The sequence below is a fragment of the Lasioglossum baleicum genome, chromosome 12 (genome assembly GCF_051020765.1).
Source record: "Lasioglossum baleicum chromosome 12, iyLasBale1, whole genome shotgun sequence".
Lineage (NCBI taxonomy): Eukaryota > Metazoa > Arthropoda > Insecta > Hymenoptera > Halictidae > Lasioglossum > Lasioglossum baleicum.
The window spans coordinates 12,096,867-12,118,940 of NC_134940.1; the positions used below are offsets into that span (position 1 = coordinate 12,096,867).

Sequence of the window (22,074 nt, forward strand, 5' to 3'; positions counted from 1 at the left end):
CGTTCCCTAGTTATTAGGGTATCCTGGTTCATTCTCGTTGAAACAATTGAAAATTTATCACCCGATGTAATAACGAAATAGAATTGCTGGGGCAACGTTGGAAATACGTGCAACAGCGAGTGGTCTATATTCGATACGGTAAACTAAGTAAAAATAGTCAACGTTGTTTGAGCGCCATCTACCAAAAAACGACCAAGCTACTTGCCGATTAATATCACTAGATGGCGTCAGAGTCTCAGTACTTCGTTTGGTTCTCCCACTAAATGATACTTATGGAGCCATCTACGGTGAAACGCTCAAGCAATTAGTTCACAAGTTTCACCATTGTTTAACAAGATGGCAGCACAATTCATTTTTCAAACAGTAACATTTGTTAAATATTTACTTCGCACCCTTAACAAATATTACCTCAGAATTCGCTGCAAGGCAAACCGCTTTCCATCAACTTCACTAAACAATCTGCTATAAAAAAAGAATAAATATTTATTACTATAAAAAAGAATATAACAATATGTAATATTAAGTAACTTAATCCTTATATTAACTCGTAAGCCTTTATGATGCCGCAACAGAGATTTATGAATTGTATGTACTCGCTTCCACCGTCCAACAACCTATAGTTACATTCCTATAAAAACAGAATTAATTAATAATAGAGATCGAAATAAATATAGTTCTACTGCGAAATTTAAAGTCCCTTACTCCTAGTCTATCGGCTATCAAAGCTTTCTGTTTATCCGTTAATTCGTTGGAATATATAATTCTTTCGCTCAATTGCTCAATTACCTGAAAAAGAAATAATTGGAGCATGAAATAGAGTAATCAATGAACAATGTACAAGCGTTACTGTACAATTAGAGTACTCACTTGTGAAGTGGCATATGCTTCCAACATAAAATTGTCGACGAAAGCTTCAGCCTTGCTATAATCCTTCGTTTTACACACCTCTAGCAATTCGTCCAGCCATTTATCAGGGACAATCTATAATTTTTTTAGATGGTATTGCATTAAAATACGGACAATACAACTAATAAACGGCTCGTAGAAAAGACGACAAATTACCCCGATAATTTCGAGGACATCATCGATAGTGATTTCAACGCCTTTCCCCTTTAATCTCGTAATAGACTGCAAACACGTTATGGCACGTCTCAAATCGCCCCCCGAAGCTTCTACAATTTTCAATAAAACAGCCTTCTCTGCCTTCAGATCCTCCTCTTTACAAATATACTCTAATCTCTCGATAATCTTGTCTTCTCCAAGCGGCTTGAATCTAAACTTTGTACAACGCGAAGTCAATGGTTCTATGATTCTCGAGACATAATTACAAATCAAACAGAAACGTGTACTATGAGATTCTTTCTCCATAGTGCGACGAAGCGCAGCCTGTGCTGCACCAGTCATACTATCTGCTTCATCCAGGATAATAATTTTAAAAGGTGGACATGTTCTCCCACTGAAAAAAAGAATATTACTGTAACAAAATGCTCTATCTATTCTATACTTTGAAAAGAAGCTTTGATTGCCTCAGATTGTGCCGTTCTCATAGAAATCACATAAACACCGCAGTAGACTGCTAAAGAATAGGAAATACAATTCATTTGTCTGCTTTCAGAGCCGGGCCAAAAATCTTAATACTTCACAATACTTCTGGAATAGTCTGCTCACAGCATTTTACTGTTCAGTTGGCAATAAGAGTTGCTAAACACTTCATTATAACTCCTGATAACAACCATATTCTTAAGCAGTCTATCTGCTTAGCTCTAAAGTGATTCTCAAACCTTTTACTAAGCATCATTGGCTTTCTAGATCTGTTGGATCTGTAATGCTACTGTAATGCAAATGCGAACTTACTCGTTCCTCATACCGCCAGCGGTGAGCTGAGCAAAGGTCTTGATCTTGTCCCTCACAACTTGGATACCTCTTTCATCAGAGGCATTTAATTCCAATATTCTCTCTTTATACAAACTGCCGAATAGTTGTCTGGCTGCGGCCAGTATAGTACTGGTTTTACCAGTACCGGGTGGTCCATAAAACAGCAGATTTGGAAAATCGCTGCCTTTCATACATTGTTTCAATACTTCGACTACCTCGCCTTGTTCGACCACGTCTTCGACGGTTCTGGGTCGGCTGAGGAAATAGAAAAATCTTTAAATCTCCGTATCCCGAATGAAATCACAAGAATACGCGTTTCATATAAATTGTAATTCATTAACCCCCCGACGGCAGAATCTGGATCTATTATGACCAAAAATATGAATATCAGTTGCTACTTAGCGATTAAATTGAATGAATATCTTTTACATTGGAGCCAATAAAAAGACTGCGCGTCTACAAGAAGTACTCTAAAAATATGTTTTAAACAAATTGATAAATAAAGCATTGTATGAATTGTAAAAATGGTCTGCTGTTCGATGGTTAACGTGTAGTTTTGAATTGAGGTTAGATGCTCACTATTTCTCGACCCATGGCGGCGCCGGGCCGCGTTCCTCTTTCGCACGGGAAGTCGAAGGCTTTCTCGATTCTCCCGGTCCTAATTTTCCAGTTTTCAAAAAAGCGTGCATGCTTCCGTAAATTCCAAAACTCTGGAACCGCTCCAAACGGTTAACTAAAGCCAAAATTCAATTAACAGGCAGGAATCCGTTCCCGCGCATTTTCCCTCTCAACGCACTCGCGCCAATATCGCAAATGAAACACAGTAAGACCCCATGAACCCCACGGTTTCTATGAATTGCACTATGCCTCGAAAATTCCTACATGTTCTCGTCGAAATGCGTCGAAATAACATTAAACAGAGATTAATCATAAATATCTGTAGATATATATATTGAAATTTAATTAAACGTCGAATACATGAGTCCATCGAGTCCATCGCGCTCCTTAGCCTAGTTCCAAATTTCCCTTAGATTAGCAACCACTCAGGCTCGTTACAAAACGAGCAAATTCGCCGTTTGTCCTTCACGGGTCGGCATTGTAAATAAAACGGAATGCTCGGCCGTGTATCACGGGTTTATCGTACGCCTGATAAGGACGAAGGATTTCGCTTAGGACTCGGTTCGTTCATGTTGTGCAAGGACGTGCGTGCTTGAAACGTAGTTACCCCTCTGTCCACATTATTTTGGTTGAATTATCGTACTGGGCCCCGTCGAAAACAGTTTGAAAAATTACAATCGATAATTGTAATATTCATTCAGCGATCATCGAACAGGACTACGCGTGCACGTTCGCGTAGGATGGAGCGTAACAATTGGCTCTGCGTCAAAAGATACTCCGATCACGCCACGGATCTCATGCAATTCAATGTCAATTAAGGCAATTCAGGGCATCAGTGCTCTGGTGTGCTTTCTCATGCAGCGATCTTTCGCATTAAACATGTGATAGTTTCTTCTCAGCCTTACCGCGACGCAACACGTTTAAATGATGGTGTTCTGGATCTTTTCTCTGATAGCAATCATTTTGCATTTCAGTTCCGCTCAAACCAGTACGTATTTAAGTATTATAAGGTGACATTGAATGTGTGAGAGGGAGAGAGAGAGAATTTTCTGTTTGTGTTTGTTTTTTTGCAGAACCTGAGTCCGATGGTTACTGCATCCCTTATAGTGGGAAGATCTGTAAGAAGTATCTAGCTGGTATCGGAAAGGTATGGGTGAACGAATCTAACAACAACCCTGAAAAGCTGCTGAACGAACAGATTACCACCAATTTATGGGAAGAGCTGATACAGAAGCTCCATGGACCATGTCGTTCCGCTGCAGAGGTATGTAGTACCCATGTCTCGTAGATACTTATAATTAGAGAGAATTCACAAAGAAACTTACTAAGAAGATTATCACTACATACTACTTCAGGTATATCGTTGTTGATCTTTGTTCCCCTTTGTGTCCCTATAGTACTGTGTCTCTTCTCAGGAGACTTTTGATAAGAACTTTATTTCACCATTTCGTTTTTATTATTTCAGAAAATGCTGTGCATGTATGCCTTTCCACAATGCCACAACTCAGTTGGTCTGCCATTATGTTACGAGGACTGCATGGCAGTGCGCCATCAGTTCTGCTTCAACGACTGGGCGATGATAGAGGACAACAAACAGAGGAATATGTACATCAGATCGAGGGGACATTTCACCCTTCCAGAATGCAAATCTCTGCCGAAGATAGTCAAAGGCAAAGTGACTTGTTCGCACATTCATTTGACTGATATGAACGAAGAGCTTGTTACATGTAATGCAGATTCCGCATCTTTTTTCGATACGAAACGCGCAGTCTCTTAATCGTTTATCGTTTCAGATGACTGTGTCAAAGGCAACGGTAGATTTTATATGGGTAAAATGAATAAGACGAAGACCGGCTTAGACTGTCAGGCATGGCGTGTACAAACACCCCATAACCATGACAGACCGCCAGATGTATTCCCACAAATCCGTGACGGCGAGAGCTACTGTAGAAATGCTGGCGGAGACGAACCAATGCCGTGGTGCTTCACCACGAATTCCTCGATACGGTGGCAACATTGTGATATTCCTATATGCGGTATGCCATCGATACATAACGAAACGTCTGCTTAAATTATTATATACTAATGGGTTTCTTTTCTTTTCCTAAATTTAGATAATGTAACGAGTAAAGTACTGGAAGTCGACCCGAAAGACTTAACAATGGGTACACTGTTTACCCCAATGTTCATACTAATACTGTCCGCATTGGGATTTGTAATTATAGCTGGAACCGTGTTTTCGATTGTTTTAAGTCACAGAATCCACAAACGACATCAGGGGTACAACCCAACAAATAATCAGGTACACTAAACATACACAATTTTTGCAAGTCATAGAAAATTTCAAATTTGTGCATACAAATTTGTCCAGAAAAATATTGCCGAGCCTGGACTTAATAATCACAACATTTTCGGGCTTTTTCACACCTCCTGTTACAATCTATAACAATACATAATTTCTAGTATGTAACCATCGACCTGGACAAGCTGCCGAGCAACAATGCCTACCACAAGACTAGCGCCCAGCTGAATCCAAAGCTAGAGAAGTTAGAGTTCCCACGGAACAACGTGATCTACGAGCGAGACTTAGGGCAAGGTGCTTTCGGCCGAGTATTCCAGGCAAAGGCACCTGGTCTGGTCCCTGGCGAGGAATTCACGAACGTCGCCGTGAAGATGCTGAAGGACGAGGCGTCGGAGGACTTGCTGAAGGACTTCGAGCGCGAGGCTTGTCTCCTGGCCGAATTCGATCACCCTAATATAGTGAAATTGCTGGGCGTTTGCGCGTTAGGTCGGCCTATGTGTTTGCTGTTCGAGTACATGGGCCGCGGCGACCTGAACGAGTTCCTGCGATCATGCTCGCCCGGAAATTACATTATCCGGAGTTTGGAGAGGGACGAGCATTTCACAGACTCGCGGTTGTCGCACATGGATCTGATCAACATCGCGCTGCAGGTGGCTTCCGGCATGGTGTACCTGTCCGACCGGAAGTTCGTCCACCGGGACCTGGCCACCCGCAACTGTTTGATCAACGACCAAATGATCGTGAAGATCGCGGACTTCGGGCTGTCGCAGAAGATTTATTTACAGGACTACTATAAGGGGGACGAGCAAGACGCGATACCCGTCAGATGGATGCCTCTAGAGAGCATTCTGTACAACAAGTACACCGTCGAGTCCGACGTGTGGGCGTTCGCGGTGTGCCTGTGGGAGATATTCAGTTTCGCTCTTCAGCCTTACTATGGGATGACCCACGAGGAAGTTGTAAAGTACATTAAGGAGGGCAACGTCCTCCAATGCCCGGAGAATACGCCCACCGCGATCTATGATTTGATGAAACTCTGCTGGAATAGGAGACCGTCGGACCGGCCAGCGTTCAGAACCATTTACAACACGCTTGACACCATTAAACACAATCTAGAGGCGGAGAACAAGTCGGACAGCGTGCCACTTCGTATTCATGTTTGAACCTGATTATAATTTCGGCGAACCTGCGGAACAACCACCTACCCTTCTATTTCGATTATTTTTGGATATGTTGTCAATCTGAACGTTTTGAACAACCTTCTCCTTCGCATGATAGTGGCAGTCTCGATTAGTTTCCGAGATATTCGCGAAAAACTGTCGGCACCGCTACAGTGAATTCTGTTTATACTTCCGCGTCTAATGTGCAAAGGAAAAAGTTGTTCAAAATATCAATTTCTACAACATATACGAAAATCATCTGAGGTAGGTAGCTGTTTCACAGGTTTACCATAATTTGTACTAAATGGAAGCTCGTGATCTAAGAGAACTCTAGCGGATAAGTGATATATCTTTGGTTGCAAGGGAAAATGCCGCATGTCACAATTTCAAAAAATTGGAGTTCATGCATTACAATCATGCATGCAAAACAAATTCAAAAGCCTCAAAACAATAATGCAATTTAACCGATGTCCTATGTCAAAGCATTAGTGATCAAAACTTTAAACGGCAATATCTCGAAAATGAAAGTATGTGACATGGGGCGTTCTTCCTGACAACCACAGATATATGTATGTATGCAAAAGGTAACAGTAAGTGAGTGGTAAATCGTACCTACGTGTTGCGCGTATCTGCCTTTGTTATGTTTGTTGCGTAGCCTCGTCGAACGAACTGACTGAAATGTTTATAAGAAGCGTTTTTTATATTAGTAGCCATTGTGTTTGCGACATTGAGCATTCGCGTGAAGCAAGGGCAAATGCGTTTGTGTATTTTCTTTTATTTTATTCTTTGCTTGTAAATACGTACGTTACATCGAGCCTCTATTTTTAGAATAATTTTTCTTCTTTACATTAAAGACTTTTATGAGAGTCTTTATCTAAAATTATTTTTAGACCACATTCCCGAGCGAATGAAAAGTAAGAATTAATTTATATTTATCCGTAATTTATTTGTACACGGGTCCAGACTGTTTTATAGTGATTTTACACGAACGTTTGTATTACGTTACAATCTATTGTGATTTCACGCATTCCGTCAACGAATTTTACAAACAATATTACACATACTGCCAGTAAGAACATTGATGATGAAACATACTGAGATAAAAATTTCTCTGTTGTGATGTAGTACCGATAGATACAATGTTTCTTATGTAAGTAATAAGCAAACTGTCGATCTTTAAAAAAAAACAAAACAATCGTTTATTTATAGTTGATATCAGCAAGCCATCAGTTTTGTTGTATTCATGAACAAAATTGTCACTGATGTTTCTCGAATCACGAAGAATGAGACTTTATATTATATTTTTACAAATTTTACTACCTTGTTACTCTCACGATTAGAAACTTGAAGACTGATGATGCATTTTTTAAAGATAACTTTAAACTGTATAAGTATATAGTTAGTAATTATTTTTTTTAAATTAGTTGTTTTATAAAAACGTGGAGCTTCACCTTTCGTTTGACTTAATCATGACTGTACACCTATACCTATATATTTATACGCGTAATTATATGTATTAACGAATGCATTTGCTGTATTTCCTTACTTCTACAGAACTGGAATATCTTAAGAGACATACGCTATGTTGGCAGACAGACTTTCCTATAGATATATATTATAAATATATATATATATATATATATATATATATATAAAAGAACAACAAATATGATAATGACGTTTCGCTGAAGCCTAAGACAGATATTACTGAATTTATATAGCTATGCGAACGATTTGGCCATAAAGAAAAGAATGGGTTTATATTTAGCAACGTTATGTGTAAACTGTCCTTAATTGTTAGATGTTAGATCGTTGCTGTACCAAAAAAATAGCCTATTTAATGTACGAAGAATATCAATGAAAGCTATTATGACAAATGTTACAGTAAAGAAAAAAAATATGAAATGAAACATTTAAGTGAGTGTATACTGTGCAACTGTTATACATAAGGTTTGAAAGTAAATCATTACTGTGCTGCAAAGCGATATTTAAATGAATGTTTCGACTGTAACATAGAATTGATTTAGGGTACTATTTTGCTCTACGAAACGTATAATGCGCCTAAATGCATTTTTCTTACGGCAAAGTGAAATTTTCTTTTTTCGATCGGATAGCAGAGGCGTTTACTTTGGACTTTTGTGATACGACGTCAGCACCTTCAAAGTGATATTAAATGTAATCCTTGCTTATTCTTGTATTCTGTAAATGTATTATAACCAGTCTATTCATTTATGAATGTTGTATCCTATATTATGCATCGGCAATAGGCTACCGAATGTTCTTCATTCCACTGTAATTCTTGGTTGAGCATTAACAAAATAGTAAATGTAATACACGAGAGAGAAAAAGAAAGAAGATGAGTGAAAAGAAAAAAGATGTGAATGCAATATCCGAATGCTCTTCCATAAACCTTTTTATACACGACTTTTATATTGTGAACAAAGAGAAGAAGAACTTCTACCAAGTTTGTGCTCTTACATCTGTGTACTTGTATCCTGTATGTATAAGTAGTATTGTACGTGATATATATAATATTTATGATGGTACGTACATAAACGCGTATCGTCGGCGACCAAGAAAGAAAACTTCTGGTATTATATACATTCGTTGAGTTCAGATACGTTATTGACAATGTAGACTCTATTCTGAATTTTATGTACAACAAAACTGTAATCTAATCGCTGTAAGAACATCGAGATTCCTCGATAATCTATTTTGAAGATCCGAGATGAAATTCATAAGTATCAGACTAAAATGAACAAAAAAAAAATATATATATAAATATATATGTAGCGATGTCTAATTTACACGGTGTTCCTTTTTTCTCCGTGTAGAGTGTAGAGAATCATATTTCAAGAAAATAAGTTATTTAAAATTATACAGGGAAAATCGTAGATCTCGGTGCAATTTTTTTAGGAAACACGCATTTTTTGTTTTCGTTATGTTGATTTTTTGGAAGCGTTAGATATCCGCAGTGGCTCATTGTCCGCGAACATCGTATGTATATAGTCGCGGGTTGGAATCCCGCCGGCACCTCTGGATATTTCTTTCAAGCCAGATCATTTTTCTTCTATATAATCTTTTTTATATTGTGCACATCACATTGAACCTGTTTTCTCATACTACAGTTGAACTTTTTACAATTTATAGAAGACAGACAAAAATAATATTAAAACTGTTTTGAATAATGGTATGGCAATTTTTGCTTGTGTCTCAGAGTCACCATTCGAGTGCAAACAGTTAAATATTTGCAGATTTTCGCGCGTCGAAGGAGGATAAGCGGTACCAGTGTCCTCCCATCTTCCCCTTCCACGACGCTGTTACCTCACGCTTTCTTTCCCCTTTGTTCCTCTTCGAGGAAGAGGCAGGTAGATGAAAACGAGCCGGATAAATAGAAGCAGATACTCTCTGATAGAAGCTTACGATTAGAGAGTTTTCCTCACGTGGTCCTGTTCCCACACTTATGCATAAGTACATCGGGAATTATTGCTCGGGATTTATTAGGATAGATTGCTGTACAAAACTTGAAATACATTGCTCCATAAATATATTTCTGCACATCTTCTCTTCAATAAACTAATGTCAAATTATTATGTATATATAAAAAGCAGATAATTTATATATATCTATATTGTATAATGCATTTGAGTTTCATACATGTGATGCATCTTATATACTGGGTGTCCCAAAAGTTCTTCCTTGAAAGGAGTGATTTCAGAGATCATTTGAAGTAACTTTTTCCTTTGCGAATATGTTAACGAAAAACACAGACCAATCAGGTCACGGTAATAGCGGATGAATTTCGCAACGGAAAAAGTTACTTACTTCACGACTTCACATATTCTCAGGAATCGCCCTTTTCAAGGGAGTACAACATTTTTGAGACACTCTGCATATAGAATAACTGCAATTAGGTGTATGTGTATGTCCAGTAAATTTTCAACTACCTAGCCGAAGACAATGCGTGTGTTCTATCACTAAATTTCTACCATTATTCAACGTGGTAAAATTAGGAACAGTTGTTATATATGTATATGTATAATTGAGAGAAATTTCAGTAAGACCTATACTTTCAGCTGCATACGAGAATGTAACGAGTTATACAGATTTTTTTAACGATCTGCACCGTAAAATGAGACCCCGATCTTTAAACTCTCTTTCTTTTCCTCAACAGTGACGGGTAACTAAATATTGCATCTTACAAATTTACGCCAACGCATATACAATATATAAACGCGAGAAAATGAAGGAACAAATCAACGATAAAGATTTATGAAACACAACGAAGATAAAATGGTTGACAATATATTACAACATCGACGATTATGCGCGGTGTATACTGTTTATATGTTACAAGATTCACAACTACTGTCTCAATGATATGTTACCATAAAACTCATCAACTTTAACATGCGAAGAGGTACTACAAACTAAAGAACAGTATTCATCTCAATGATCGAAAATGAAACATATTGGTCTTTGGTTTTTTCATTTGATATCTAGTAAGAATAACACGTGACTTTCTTTGCCGTTCTCCGCAGGAAGATTCGATACGGAATCCTCGATTAATTCTGATTACAGTGATCATCGTGACTTTCAATTCTATTTAATGTTAGTCGTTCAATCGGTACAAAGAAAATATCTAGATTCATTTGTTTCTCGAGAACGTGCAGTATTCGGAAAAAGTACCTCAAAATAACTACGTAATACGTTATTATCAGTCCATATTATATCAGGCAGCATTGCATTTATACCTGTGCTGTTAAGTCACGTATATGTATATCTCTATATATAGTCATTCGTTCAAGTCTCCGCCAGGCATCAGATTATCTCCCTCCTTAAGATCTCGTAGAGCGAGATGCTCTTAAAACAGAGTAATTAAAAGCCCAGACCCCCGAGGATTAAACGCAGCAATACTGATACTCGAAATTATTACAGCTACGTTATTGCGTCGCAACAATCTTCCACTAACGTGCCCTTAGGGAATGACAGAAAGGAATGTCTTCCACAAAAGGAAACTTTTTCAAATATAATGGATCCGCGTAATATCAACGTAAAGTTAAAATGTACTGATTCTCGTTTACGTTGCTCGTGTACTTTGTTCGCTAAAATTGACTACCTCATAGTCGCTGAATGACGAACATCGTCTCGCTTCGCAATCAAAACGCGTCCTTTATATTCTGAAATTGTCTCACTGCCAGGTCCACCGGTAAATCGAACTTGTAGCTGGTAAGACGATCGAGAGTGTGAAACGCATCTTGGAAACCTGTTTGCAATAATAACAGAGTCAGGTTCGCCTCAGTGTTCATTTCAATATCCCATTATACCTGTTTTCACGACGTAACTCCACGATGCATAATGATTCTCAAGGAGGTACTGACACTGCAGGATCAGTTTCAACCAGGCCACGAGTTTCTTAGCGCTGAAATAAATCATCGATGAGTTCTTCAGTGTACATACCGTGTAAATCGAAAAGAAGCCAAGTGTGTAAATCAGGGGATAGGTGTACGATCTACTTACTTCAGGGACGCGCATATGAACGCTTTAAAATGGGAATCGTAGCTTCTTTTGTAAGGGCTATGCGAGGCAATGATATTCCCGATAGTCGTCAACAGGCTCTAGAAATTTTAATAATGTTTTAGAAATTTACACTGGCAATCCGCAAGCATTGGATTCCACAGCGGAGTACCTGTTTCGAGGATACAATTCTCCCAGTAAGATCTAGATTGAAGCTTTGAGATAATTTCTGCGCCGGACTAGAATTGTAACGGTGGCCGTTTTTAATTTCATAGTACTTCAGTATTAGCTCCCAAGCGTGCATTAAATTGGTAGTGGAGGAGTGTCGTTGCGGGAAGCAACCCACAAATGGTACCACGCTATTGGCACGCACATCGGACATCAATCCGTGTTGCATTAAGTCGCGTATGGAGGTTGCTAAGTGCTTTCTCACAGCAGATGTTACTCTGGCGTTGCAATTGGATGAAGAGTCGGAATCCGAGGCGTACTCGTTCTCGTTAATAGTGTCATCGTCGTCCGGATGACTGACTTCCGCGATCATCTCTATTACGTGTTCGACGGCTATGTCCAGCCTGGTTCTTAGGTCACGCCATTTGTGCACCGAATTTTTTTTGAAGTTTCGTCGCACCCTTTCGCTTCCGCATCCCAACTGGGACACCAGGAACATGTGCAACAGAGCGACCACCTTCTTAACAGTGTTGATGGTTTTCGTCGTGTTTTCCTCCTCTATCGGCTTGTTCTTAAACGCACTCTTGGCATAAGAAGTTGCGGAGCCGCTAGTGTGAACCGGACAGGCACAGGTGCACGCTAGAGTCTCCGTGCTAACCTCCCCTTGAAGATAATTTATAAACCGCTCTAAATCCGTAATCTGCGTCTTCAGTTGAGACACCAGTTGTTCCTTCATTTTCAAGGGACTAACGATCTGCAAATGAGATCGATTAATTTTCTGATCTGCGAGGAAACACTCGTTACTGCGTCCTATTGAGTCAAATGATTTACCTGACTTATAGCATAATCTACTTGCCATCTTAAATCGTCAACCGGTAGTTTGCAGAGATCGTCGACGTTAAAATTTAATTTCTCTTTTAAATGACCTGAAAAACAGATGGTGGAGTATTAGTTTGGAGTCTGTGCGGAACATATCAGCAGAACTTACTAATTATGATATTCTGTCGTTCCAATATCATGCTCTGCGGTAAATCTGCATCGCCTGTTTCGTACGCATACTTCTCTAGATCCTCCAACTGAGATTTCAGTTGGCATATCAGCTCTTTCTGCTTTGTTCTTTGCAGAGCCATTTTAGACTCGACATCAACATCATTAATCACTCCGGATATCTGTTAAATTCCACACACTGAGCAATCAGCTTCTCGTTTTTCCGTATTATCGTTTCAAACCAAAAAGAAAAATTTTAAAAAACGAGGCAAGGATTGAAAGCTTGAGAATAACAAAAGCATATGTAAAAAACAATGTGTATAAAAACATTTATTTCCCAATGTAACACAGGTATTACTTTATCTACAAAATGGTTAAAACTTCATTAGAAAATAAGGGAAAAAATAATGTATCACAGATTTGTATGCATATCAGCATTTTACAAGCAAAGCGAGTTGTATTAAAATAAGGCGAACACACAGAGGAAATGGTTGTGGGAACAGAATCAAAACAAACAAAAAAAAGAGTGAAAACTTAACTAGTTAATACTAAAAAAATTAAAATACTAGCACGGTAGATTATTGCACAGCTTACGCTTTGCTTGCAGGACACTGGAGAGGTCGGAGTAATAGATCTACTATCAAGTGACAAATTATTTGGAACATCTGGGATTCCCCTGAATGCAAACTCTTCTAACTCCTTGAGCAATGCTTCCTTCTCGTTGGTCGGCGCATCTACTATTTGTCTCAAACGGAACTGAACCTAGAAAACCAAGATAGAACTGAGAAAATTGCCATTTCGGATTCAAGTATTTTAAGACGCATTCAATACCTGGGCAAAATGAGTGGTGAGTGCAATGAGGGACGAATTAAGCATCTCCTGCTCCTCTTCTAGCACCTTGAGCCTCTCCATATCGTACGACAAACTACGAAAAAAAGATATTGTTTAATTACAGAAATGATTAAATAGGTTCAGAACATTTGGCAGAAGGGGTACTCACTTCTCCATGTTATCTACATATTTATATTCATCGGCGAAATCATTGTCGCAGTCGTTCGCTCCGACTGGTGCCCACCTTTCCCCAGAGGGTCTGTCGCTCTCATCCGAATTCTCAATATCCTCTACCTCGCAACCCTTATGTTCCTCAGCACTCATTTTCTTATCGTCTACGGTCTCGTCTTTCTTCTAAATACAATCCGAATTCACATTGATCGGTTCCCCTCCTTAGAAACAGATCTCGGCGGAGTCGAACAAGACCCGTTCCCGTCTTTGTTTTCTACATACCAGAAAATTGATTCCCGTTCGAGAACATCACAACGTTCTCGGTCTTCCACCTTTTCGTCACGTTTAATCCATTAATTAACTTCTGCGCACGTGTGCTACTGGAAACGTCACCGACTGTTGTCGATTAGGCGCCCCTGTAAGGCGCGTTCTCAAACCATTCTCGCCATCATGGATTTGTGATGACGGATGGCGTCAAAAGTGTGAGTATAGAGAATACACTAGAGGCGACGTAGCTGTCGAAATTGTGTGCGTCCCTACTTCTAGATTGAGCAACCTTGACATACTATTCGCGCACCATGTTGCCGCTTCTCAAAGCGCGACAATATTTGAAACGAGATATGGCAAGGAATTCACACAATTAATACATACATTTTATACGCCCCTATCATTAATTAAGAAAGAATGACTGTTGTTTTTTAACAACAAAACGAGAAGTATTATTATTTATACTTTAACATTTTGATCGAGCGCATGCGCATCGGTCTTCAAAAAACGCGGGAGTTTCACCTCTTGCCGTGATCTATGCTTCGTCAAACTATTCCCCTCCCTCCCACCACCATCTCTCGTATAGCCACAGTGTCTCTCAACTTGCGATCAGGTACGAATATTCAAATTCTTCGAGTTAAACTTTCTTATTCAGCTTAAATGAGTATAATACACGGAAAATTAAATACACAGAGACTGTATTAACAATTACAGACTGGCGGTCGTAAAAGAAAGCAGTTCGTAACTCTTCGTAACCCGATCAAGCAGGTCGAAGTCAGACAAAGCGAACAGAGTTGGGTGAATTTCAGCATCACTATTTATGTATAGGACCGAGTAGGGATACATCATCCCCTCTCGGCTTAAAGTTGCCAACTACGGTGCACCCTGGCATAGAATTGGCTCGCTTTTTACACGATAAAAATCTGGCTGTGATCGATTCAGGCTGCTACACCGAGACAACTCAATAACGGTTCATTAAACCGGAGCTCGATAGTTTTCGAGCGAACTTCGAACGCGACCAGCGCCAGGCGCCTGTTTCGAGAAGATAAATCGTCGCGGGACACCGTGTGAAGAAGTCATTATGAACGGACCATTACATTTCTTTGAAGGTTTTTCATTCAATGTGTAATAGGCCTGTACCTGCTACGTTTGTTCGATAAATGCGTCCGGGACCGTTGTCGTTTGTGATACCGTCATCGTCGTCGTTAGGACAACCACGGGAAACGATCGTCACCGATGAGTGAATAGTGAGATATGTTTATGAAAGAAGTCCTTGAGGAAGTCTATCAAATAACCTGCACCTCTTGACATCTACTCGGTGTCGATCGGTACATCGTCGCAGCCTGTGCGATTCGTTCTCGATACTGATTTCGGAACGGAAAGACACTGTGTCGCGTGCCGTGGTGTTTCGCGATGATGCGGTCCGAAACGATCCTGGCGAAGCCGGCACGAAAGAAACGGACCGTCGACGCACCGATTGCCGAATGATTCCCGAGGACCCCATGGAACAATAGTCTTTAGCGAGTCAAGCGCTGTTTCGGACCTGTCTGCTTGCCATACGTGTATCGATGCTCTTGGGGAGTCGTTCTTGAAGTATTATAGGTACTATCCTTTTTCCCTCAATTTGTATCGAACCTTAAGGGTCGAGTTATACTTAGTCATGTCCTCTACGAGACTTGGACAGAATTTGATTACCCTGTTTTTATATGTAGCATTTATACATGTCCGTGCGGTCCAACGATCGAGTACACTCAGACATGGGAACCTTTGTGCCATCCAGGATTGTGCGAGTCCCAGACAGACTTATGTAACTCTACCCTTAATTGCTTAGAACTATTGTAATAATACTCTGAATGAATTCTAGATGATTGAATAGATTTAAGGAAATTTTTAGTGTACTATGCATATCTTGGATTAATTTTTGCTAATCAAGATAAAAATTGTTTTTCAGTTATACATGAAATGGGTAGTGCTTGGTGGCAGTGCGCTGCATGTCTGAGAGCACAAGAAGAAGATATCTGCGAGCTGAACCTGAGCCACTGTAATCTTTACGATGTACCACCCGACGTGTTCATTTATGAAAGAACATTGGAAAAGCTCTGTCTGGATTGTAACAGAGTAACTATCAACCTTACTTGTTTTTTTTTAAAGATGTTTGTCGAAAGTATTAACGATGCATCTTCTTGCAGATAAAAGATCTTCCAAGGCCACTGTTTCAGTGCCATGAATTACGAGTACTATCCCTTAGCGATAATGAAGTCACCACGTTACCACCCGCCATAGCGTCGTTAATCAACCTGGAATACCTAGACCTCAGTAAAAATAGTATTAAAGAATTACCGGACAGTATAAAAGAATGTAAAAACCTTCGTTCCATAGATATCAGTGTTAATCCTTTCGAACGTTTTCCCGATGCTATCACGCACATCGTTGAGCTCCGGGAATTATATATAAACGATGCATACATAGAATACTTGCCGGCTAACTTCGGGAGACTCTCGGCTCTCCGAACTCTGGAGCTCAGGGTGAATAACATGATGACATTACCAAAGAGCATGAGTCGTCTGATAAATTTGCAAAGACTCGATATTGGTAACAATGACTTCACTGAATTGGTAGGTCCCCCTTTCACTTGTGGCAGGAGAATAATTAGTTCTTATCGATTAATTGATTGCTCTGTTTCCAGCCGGAGGTTGTCGGGGATCTAATCAATCTCACCGAACTGTGGATAGACGGGAACGATATCAAACGTATACCAGTGAACATCAATCAACTATACCGTTTGAATCATTTCGACTGCACGATGAACACGATCCACGTGATCCCGTCGGAGATTGACGGCTGGCGAGATATTTCAATTATGCATCTTTCTTCCAATGAGATTTATCAGTTGCCAGATTCCTTGTGCTATCTGCGAACGATCGTGACCCTCAAAGTCGATCACAATCAATTGAGCGCACTGCCAAACGACATCGGACAAATGTCGAACTTAGAGGAGCTTATAGTCACTAAGAACTTCCTTGAGTATCTACCGTCGTCGATAGGACTTCTACGGAAGCTGCACTGTTTGAACGCGGACAATAACTGCTTGAGGTGCCTCCCGCCAGAGATCGGGAGCTGCACTTCGCTATCGTTGCTTTCGTTGCGATCGAACTATCTGACCCGGGTCCCGCCCGAGCTCGGTCACCTGTCCTCGTTACGGGTACTCAATCTCGTGAACAATTGCATCAAATACTTGCCTGTTTCTATGCTGAACTTGAATAACTTGAAAGCGTTATGGCTGAGCGACAATCAAAGTCAACCACTGGTGCCACTGCAGCAGGAGTTCAATTGCGAGGAGGACATGATGGTATTGAGCTGCTTCATGCTGCCGCAGAACCCGCGACAGGAACTCGAACGTGAGTATCCGAAAATTGTGCATCCTCTTCTGTCCCGTGTTTTTGCGCTTTGGCGGTCAGGTCTTCGAGGTGCTCGAGTTAGTTTTAACCCTTTGTACTCGAAGCTACTTTGACTCTTATTATGCCTCGGAGGAGACAATCGGGGGGAAGGGTTAATACTCTATACGTGGGACAGAGGAATATACACCGAAATTAATTTTACAAATAAGTATTTAACATCTATGTCTGATATATTATTGCTGCTAGTGGATAATGAGGAGGAAGATGAGGAATGAAATGGTAAAGTATAAGATTGAGAGAACCACGAATATTTCTGTAGACTGTTGACGATCTTCTCAGTTTTCACGCTAACCCAACAGACGATTTTATGTTTCTGTACGCGCAGAAATACCGCCGGCTGTAGGACTAATTTCCAGTTCGATTGTTGGTACCGGAAAGAGAATATGTTTTGCTGCTGAGGTAGAATCCGAGATCCCTAGACAACTCCATCGAGCACCAACACCCTACCCCAAAGAGCTGCGCAACCTCGCTAGGCATGCCCGCAATTTGCAACATCAATCGGCTCACGATCAAAGAGTAAGTATCCTTGCTGACAAATCTATTGCTTCATCTGTTTTTCGTACAAAAGATACAAGACTTGCGTCATTTTAAACCACAAAAAATGACTTCAGAACAGAATATTGGTGTCATCAAATTGATATTTTTTTATGTATGCTTTGTGTTTACGCAAAAAAATCGAACGATACAAGACAATTGGCGATTGACACTTCCAGATGCATTTAGAACAGGAGACAATGATCAAAGAAGCTATTATTGCAAAAGCTACTACTACTCTGGACCTTGCCTCAAAAACTGGGACCTGTTTCTCGCAAAGTTTCTTTAATAAGGTATTGATTCAAAAGAATTATGCGTTAAAACGCAAATTAGTGTTAAAACGCTTTGTAACATTTGCCTTTCAAAATTGGACATTTCACATCCAACGAACTAATATAAAGGCCAATCAATAGATACATATCTAAGGAGCAAAAATATTGCAAGCCGCCCATTGAATTAATGTTTACATAGAATGATGAAATATGTGTCCTTCAGGGTTCACATGCTTCACTTTCACCTACGGACCGCAACATATCAAAAGGGTATAAGAGTGCAAGCCCTACGGATGTCGGAACAGAGCCGTCGGTGTCAGAGGAGTCATCGGACGAGGCAAACAAGACAGTCCTCGCTAAGGAGAAAAGCCCAGACATCCGAGAAGCAAAGTACATTCGCAACCCTACATCAGAGTATCTCTCCAAGCCTCCAACAGTAGCAGATTACGTAAACTCCACGTGGAAACCGGACGAATACTCGAAGGCAAACACGGCAAAGATTGTGGAATCGGAGAAGTTCGCCGTGGGCAGTAACAACGGCGATCAAATGCTCATACAAACGCCAAAATTGAACGAAATTCCCCCTGTACCACCGCCGTATCATATCGCTGCCGCGTTCTCCAAGAAAGCGGCGCTTTTCCAACAGCTAAACCAATGTACGTATTCATCTGTTAGGCTAGATACACCTTGAAGCATTACAAATTTTGAAACGAACAATTTCATAGTGTTTTCAAATGTATTCTTGCTTCAGTAGGTCAGTCGGACTCGCCAACAATAGTCTCTCCGCAAACGGACATGAACATATCAAGCCTAAAGGTGTCTCAAGAATTTTCAAACTATGATGGGAACGACGAGTCGTTCAAAGCCGAGGAATACGTGCGTTTATGCAACGAGAAGTTCTCGTCCAACACGGACGGGTCAGACGTGACCATCAGCAATGGGAAAACAAGTTCAACTCCCGATCAGACGAACTTGTTGACCGAGCCGAGTGACCAGGAGCAGTCCTTCGAGGGCGATCGATCGTTGAAACCGAGTAGAATTCCGATTTTGAAAACGAAGCACCTGGAGTCCGCGAATTCCAACAACAGCGACTTGTCCAACAAATGCATGAACTCTTCCACGGAGGATTACGAGAGTTTGAAGATGTTGAACTCATCCTGCATTCCCACGTCCCCTGTAACGGGCAAGAAGTACCGAAGCCCCCTCTCCATGCAACCGAAGTTCTCCGATCGGCCGAAGAAGATCATGAATGGGACCGTGAACAATAATGCGTCCTGTGATAACTTAGCGTCATTGAACACCACGAACTCGAGTCCGGTTGGAAATCTAGGCGTGGATTGTCAGGATGGACCCTTGAAAAGTGTTCCCAATGAAACTGCGAATGCGAATAGCCCCACGGGTATGAAGAACGAGGTCAATTCTGGTCGTAGCACGCCGGTCTCGTTGAACAATAAATCTTTCAGCGAGTTGAATTGTTCCGACAAGTACAAAATCGGTGGAGGGAACGAGTCGGTTAACTCGGACAGGAGACCGAGGTTCAAGTGGATGTTTGGCCCCCATAGAAATGCTAACGTAGTACGTAATTTTAAATATAACAAAGAGTATAGCCGATTTTTTATTTTATTAATTACAATGCAACTACTCACCACTGAATCTTTATAAAATTGATACCTAAATTTTTTAAATATCGATTTTGCTGTCGAAAATTCGGTTCAAAATGTTCTCCCTATAACTGCCCTTGTAGCAGGGGTACCGACTTGCATTTGACCACCTTATCCGGCTATACCCTGCCTGATCAAAAGTGGCAAGTACTAAGACAATTGTTGATTTTCAGTTGCCTGTTCAAGTCAGAAAGAACCCGGGCCTCGGCTTCAGCATAGCTGGCGGAGTTGCCGGCGCGGAAACTGTAAGTTTTATAGACTAGAAGCGACGCATCATGTTTCTAAGAACTGTCTACGCTATCTACAACCGGCTGACATCGTCCGTTGCGTCTTCAGGGGATCATAGTGACCAAAGTGAACCCGGACGGTCCTGCACAAGGTACTCTCCGACCTGGAGACAAGATTCTGGAAGTGGACGGCATAGACTTCACAAAATCGGATCACAACAACGCCGTGGCTGTTCTTCGAGCGACCGGTGCCGTGGTATCGATGATGATCAGCCGTCACCAATGACGCCAGACCATCGGTTGATCGGTTTTTGGGATTCCGACTGATTGACGTAAGCTCTCTTTACCTTCTATCTTTTCTGTTAAACGATAATCGACACACGGAGTAAGATCGGCGGCGATGAAGAGGACTCTCGTTTGCTTCGCTTGTTTGCAACGTTGGTAGGATCGTGCTCTCTCTCCGACACTGTCGAGCGACTGATTTGTACGACTGAGGCAGCGTTACCAAAGGTGAGAGTGGGGAGTTCAGAGAAATAGAAAATTTTTGGCTTCCAGTAGTCGCACACGACTCGCATAAATACACGTAAATACACGGACACACGTGATGTTTAAGGCAGGGCTTGAAAACTGTTCTAACATCCACTTCGGTTCTTGAAACGGTTCTGAGGAACCTTTACGTTCGATAACTGTTGCGAAGAACCGAAATTTTCATTATTATATGTTTAGGTTAAGGTTCTCCGTGACCGTGTTGATCGGAGCCTTTGTATAACAGTTTAGAACAGTTTATTTTCGGAACCGTTTCAAGCCCCGCTTTAAGGTGAACGAGAAACAATAAGCGACAGACAACAATTCGTTAGGGTATACAGTAGACTAGAAACATGGTCCCCTGCACAATTATTGGAGGCAAAAGTGGTTTGAACATTGTGATGTACAAGAGAGTTATTTTTAAGAGGATATTTCTTCACGGGCCAATTCGTATGGATAGCGTAAGGTAGTGGCTATTTAGCGGTCAGTTTAGATAAGTTCAAACCTTTCTCCCATCGGCCCCTTTCTGGGGAAAGGAGAAACCACTGACCCCGTGAACATATGCATTATGTTGTTTTATGGTGTTGGTTGTATTCGCGTGGACTCGCTTGTTCTCCTCGTGGAGAGCTGACAATGTGCCAGAAACAAAATACTATTTATTAACCATATACATACATACAAAGCAATTATAGTATATATATACTGTGCATATATATATTATGTATGTACCGAGTTAGTCGCGACGAATGGAACGCCAAAACGCCTCTGTTGAAGTAAAAGATGACCACAAGAATTATGTAGGTCAAATGTGATTCTCAAGGTTGCTTGAAGGTCGTCGGTGTTTTTCTATTAATGGCACAATCAAACTAAAACTACGATATTTAAAAAGGAATCGACGACCTTTAAACAGTTCTGAGAATATCGATGAATATTTGTTTGGTTGACAATAGTGCATCCGCGATTCTAATGAAGGCGTTTACGCGTTTCGTTTCTGGCGACTCGCCCCGTGCATGATACGCAACATTATCTTTGATAGTTGGATGGGTTATTTGCACACTTTTCCGTTTTTATATATATATATATATATTTTTATGGGTAAAAATGTTTTGTGTTCTGTGAAACATTCTATCGCGCGAATCTGAGACGCACAGAGATTACGACGAGCGAGTTCCTTTTTCTGTTTTTTTTTTTTTAATAAATTTGTGTTGTTTTACGAGATGCCGCGCGCAAAAGCACGTGCGCGAGAGAAAAGTATTCTTCAATGTGCCGTAATTTTTTATTTCGTTTTGTGCATCGTTTTTATTGGTTGTCTGAGGCAATTTTATGCGCGTTTTGCTTGCCATGGATTCGTGATACGTTTACTTTATCGAGGTCTAAAAAGAAAAGTATATATTATATATACATATGTTTTAAGTATTATTTTATTCGTCTTTGTATTGTTTGTCTTCCTCTTCGTTTCAAGACTCCGATGTTAGACATTTATTCGACGAGAACGTTGTCG

The 22,074-nt window shown here is 40.5% G+C and overlaps 4 protein-coding genes across 9 annotated transcripts; 2 read left to right on the forward strand and 2 right to left on the reverse strand.

The window, feature by feature from the left end:
• Positions 1-314: 314 nt before the first annotated feature.
• Positions 315-3,012, reverse strand: LOC143214664 (replication factor C subunit 4). 2 transcript variants are annotated; one of them, XM_076435983.1, is made up of 7 exons: positions 2,455-3,012; positions 1,855-2,130; positions 1,063-1,456; positions 868-981; positions 703-786; positions 546-628; positions 315-459 (listed from the first exon to the last, which is right to left on the reverse strand). In XM_076435983.1, the coding sequence occupies exons 1-7, from the start codon at positions 2,562-2,564 to the stop codon at positions 405-407; spliced, it is 1,116 nt and encodes a 371-aa protein (XP_076292098.1). In that variant the 5' UTR covers positions 2,565-3,012; the 3' UTR covers positions 315-404. The 2 variants fall into 2 exon arrangements, with proteins under 2 accessions (XP_076292098.1, XP_076292097.1); XM_076435982.1 differs by having other exon boundaries at positions 323-462.
• Positions 2,897-7,597, forward strand: Nrk (Neurospecific receptor kinase). Its single transcript, XM_076435973.1, has 6 exons — positions 2,897-3,481; positions 3,567-3,757; positions 3,959-4,220; positions 4,287-4,529; positions 4,608-4,795; positions 4,957-7,597. The coding sequence occupies exons 1-6, from the start codon at positions 3,418-3,420 to the stop codon at positions 5,956-5,958; spliced, it is 1,950 nt and encodes a 649-aa protein (XP_076292088.1). The 5' UTR covers positions 2,897-3,417; the 3' UTR covers positions 5,959-7,597.
• An 86-nt stretch (positions 7,598-7,683) lies between these two features.
• Positions 7,684-14,429, reverse strand: LOC143214657 (RUN domain-containing protein 1). Its single transcript, XM_076435975.1, has 10 exons — positions 13,912-14,429; positions 13,628-13,812; positions 13,459-13,552; positions 13,222-13,389; positions 12,629-12,809; positions 12,472-12,566; positions 11,645-12,394; positions 11,476-11,573; positions 11,283-11,377; positions 7,684-11,221 (listed from the first exon to the last, which is right to left on the reverse strand). Exons 2-10 carry the CDS (start codon positions 13,780-13,782, stop codon positions 11,115-11,117), a joined length of 1,743 nt encoding a protein of 580 aa, XP_076292090.1. The 5' UTR covers positions 13,783-13,812; positions 13,912-14,429; the 3' UTR covers positions 7,684-11,114.
• Positions 14,429-21,764, forward strand: Lap1 (leucine rich repeat containing protein 7 lap1). 5 transcript variants are annotated; one of them, XM_076435955.1, is made up of 11 exons: positions 14,429-14,509; positions 14,611-15,498; positions 15,848-16,014; positions 16,086-16,511; positions 16,583-17,294; positions 17,680-17,870; positions 18,068-18,181; positions 18,384-18,816; positions 18,912-19,735; positions 19,995-20,066; positions 20,158-21,764. In XM_076435955.1, the coding sequence occupies exons 3-11, from the start codon at positions 15,859-15,861 to the stop codon at positions 20,332-20,334; spliced, it is 3,105 nt and encodes a 1,034-aa protein (XP_076292070.1). In that variant the 5' UTR covers positions 14,429-14,509; positions 14,611-15,498; positions 15,848-15,858; the 3' UTR covers positions 20,335-21,764. The 5 variants fall into 5 exon arrangements, with proteins under 5 accessions (XP_076292070.1, XP_076292073.1, XP_076292074.1 ...); XM_076435958.1 differs by having other exon boundaries at positions 18,915-19,735; XM_076435959.1 differs by lacking the exon at positions 18,068-18,181.
• Positions 21,765-22,074: the final 310 nt, after the last annotated feature.

Coding starts and splice junctions, on each gene's coding strand:
- LOC143214664 (XM_076435982.1), bottom strand. CDS start 2,564: ATGCACGCTTTTTTGAAAACTGGAAAATTAGGACCGGGAGAATCGAGA. Junction 787..867: donor AAGCATATGCCACTTCACAA/GTGAGTACTCTA, acceptor TTTCTTTTTCAG/GTAATTGAGCAATTGAGCGA. Junction 629..702: donor TGATAGCCGATAGACTAGGA/GTAAGGGACTTT, acceptor CTGTTTTTATAG/GAATGTAACTATAGGTTGTT.
- Nrk (XM_076435973.1), top strand. CDS start 3,418: ATGATGGTGTTCTGGATCTTTTCTCTGATAGCAATCATTTTGCATTTC. Junction 3,758..3,958: donor CATGTCGTTCCGCTGCAGAG/GTATGTAGTACC, acceptor TTATTATTTCAG/AAAATGCTGTGCATGTATGC. Junction 4,796..4,956: donor ACAACCCAACAAATAATCAG/GTACACTAAACA, acceptor CATAATTTCTAG/TATGTAACCATCGACCTGGA.
- LOC143214657 (XM_076435975.1), bottom strand. CDS start 13,782: ATGAGTGCTGAGGAACATAAGGGTTGCGAGGTAGAGGATATTGAGAAT. Junction 12,395..12,471: donor TAGATTATGCTATAAGTCAG/GTAAATCATTTG, acceptor TCTCATTTGCAG/ATCGTTAGTCCCTTGAAAAT. Junction 11,574..11,644: donor GAATTGTATCCTCGAAACAG/GTACTCCGCTGT, acceptor TAAAATTTCTAG/AGCCTGTTGACGACTATCGG.
- Lap1 (XM_076435955.1), top strand. CDS start 15,859: ATGGGTAGTGCTTGGTGGCAGTGCGCTGCATGTCTGAGAGCACAAGAA. Junction 17,295..17,679: donor CCCGCGACAGGAACTCGAAC/GTGAGTATCCGA, acceptor CTGTACGCGCAG/AAATACCGCCGGCTGTAGGA. Junction 20,067..20,157: donor GAGTTGCCGGCGCGGAAACT/GTAAGTTTTATA, acceptor TTGCGTCTTCAG/GGGATCATAGTGACCAAAGT.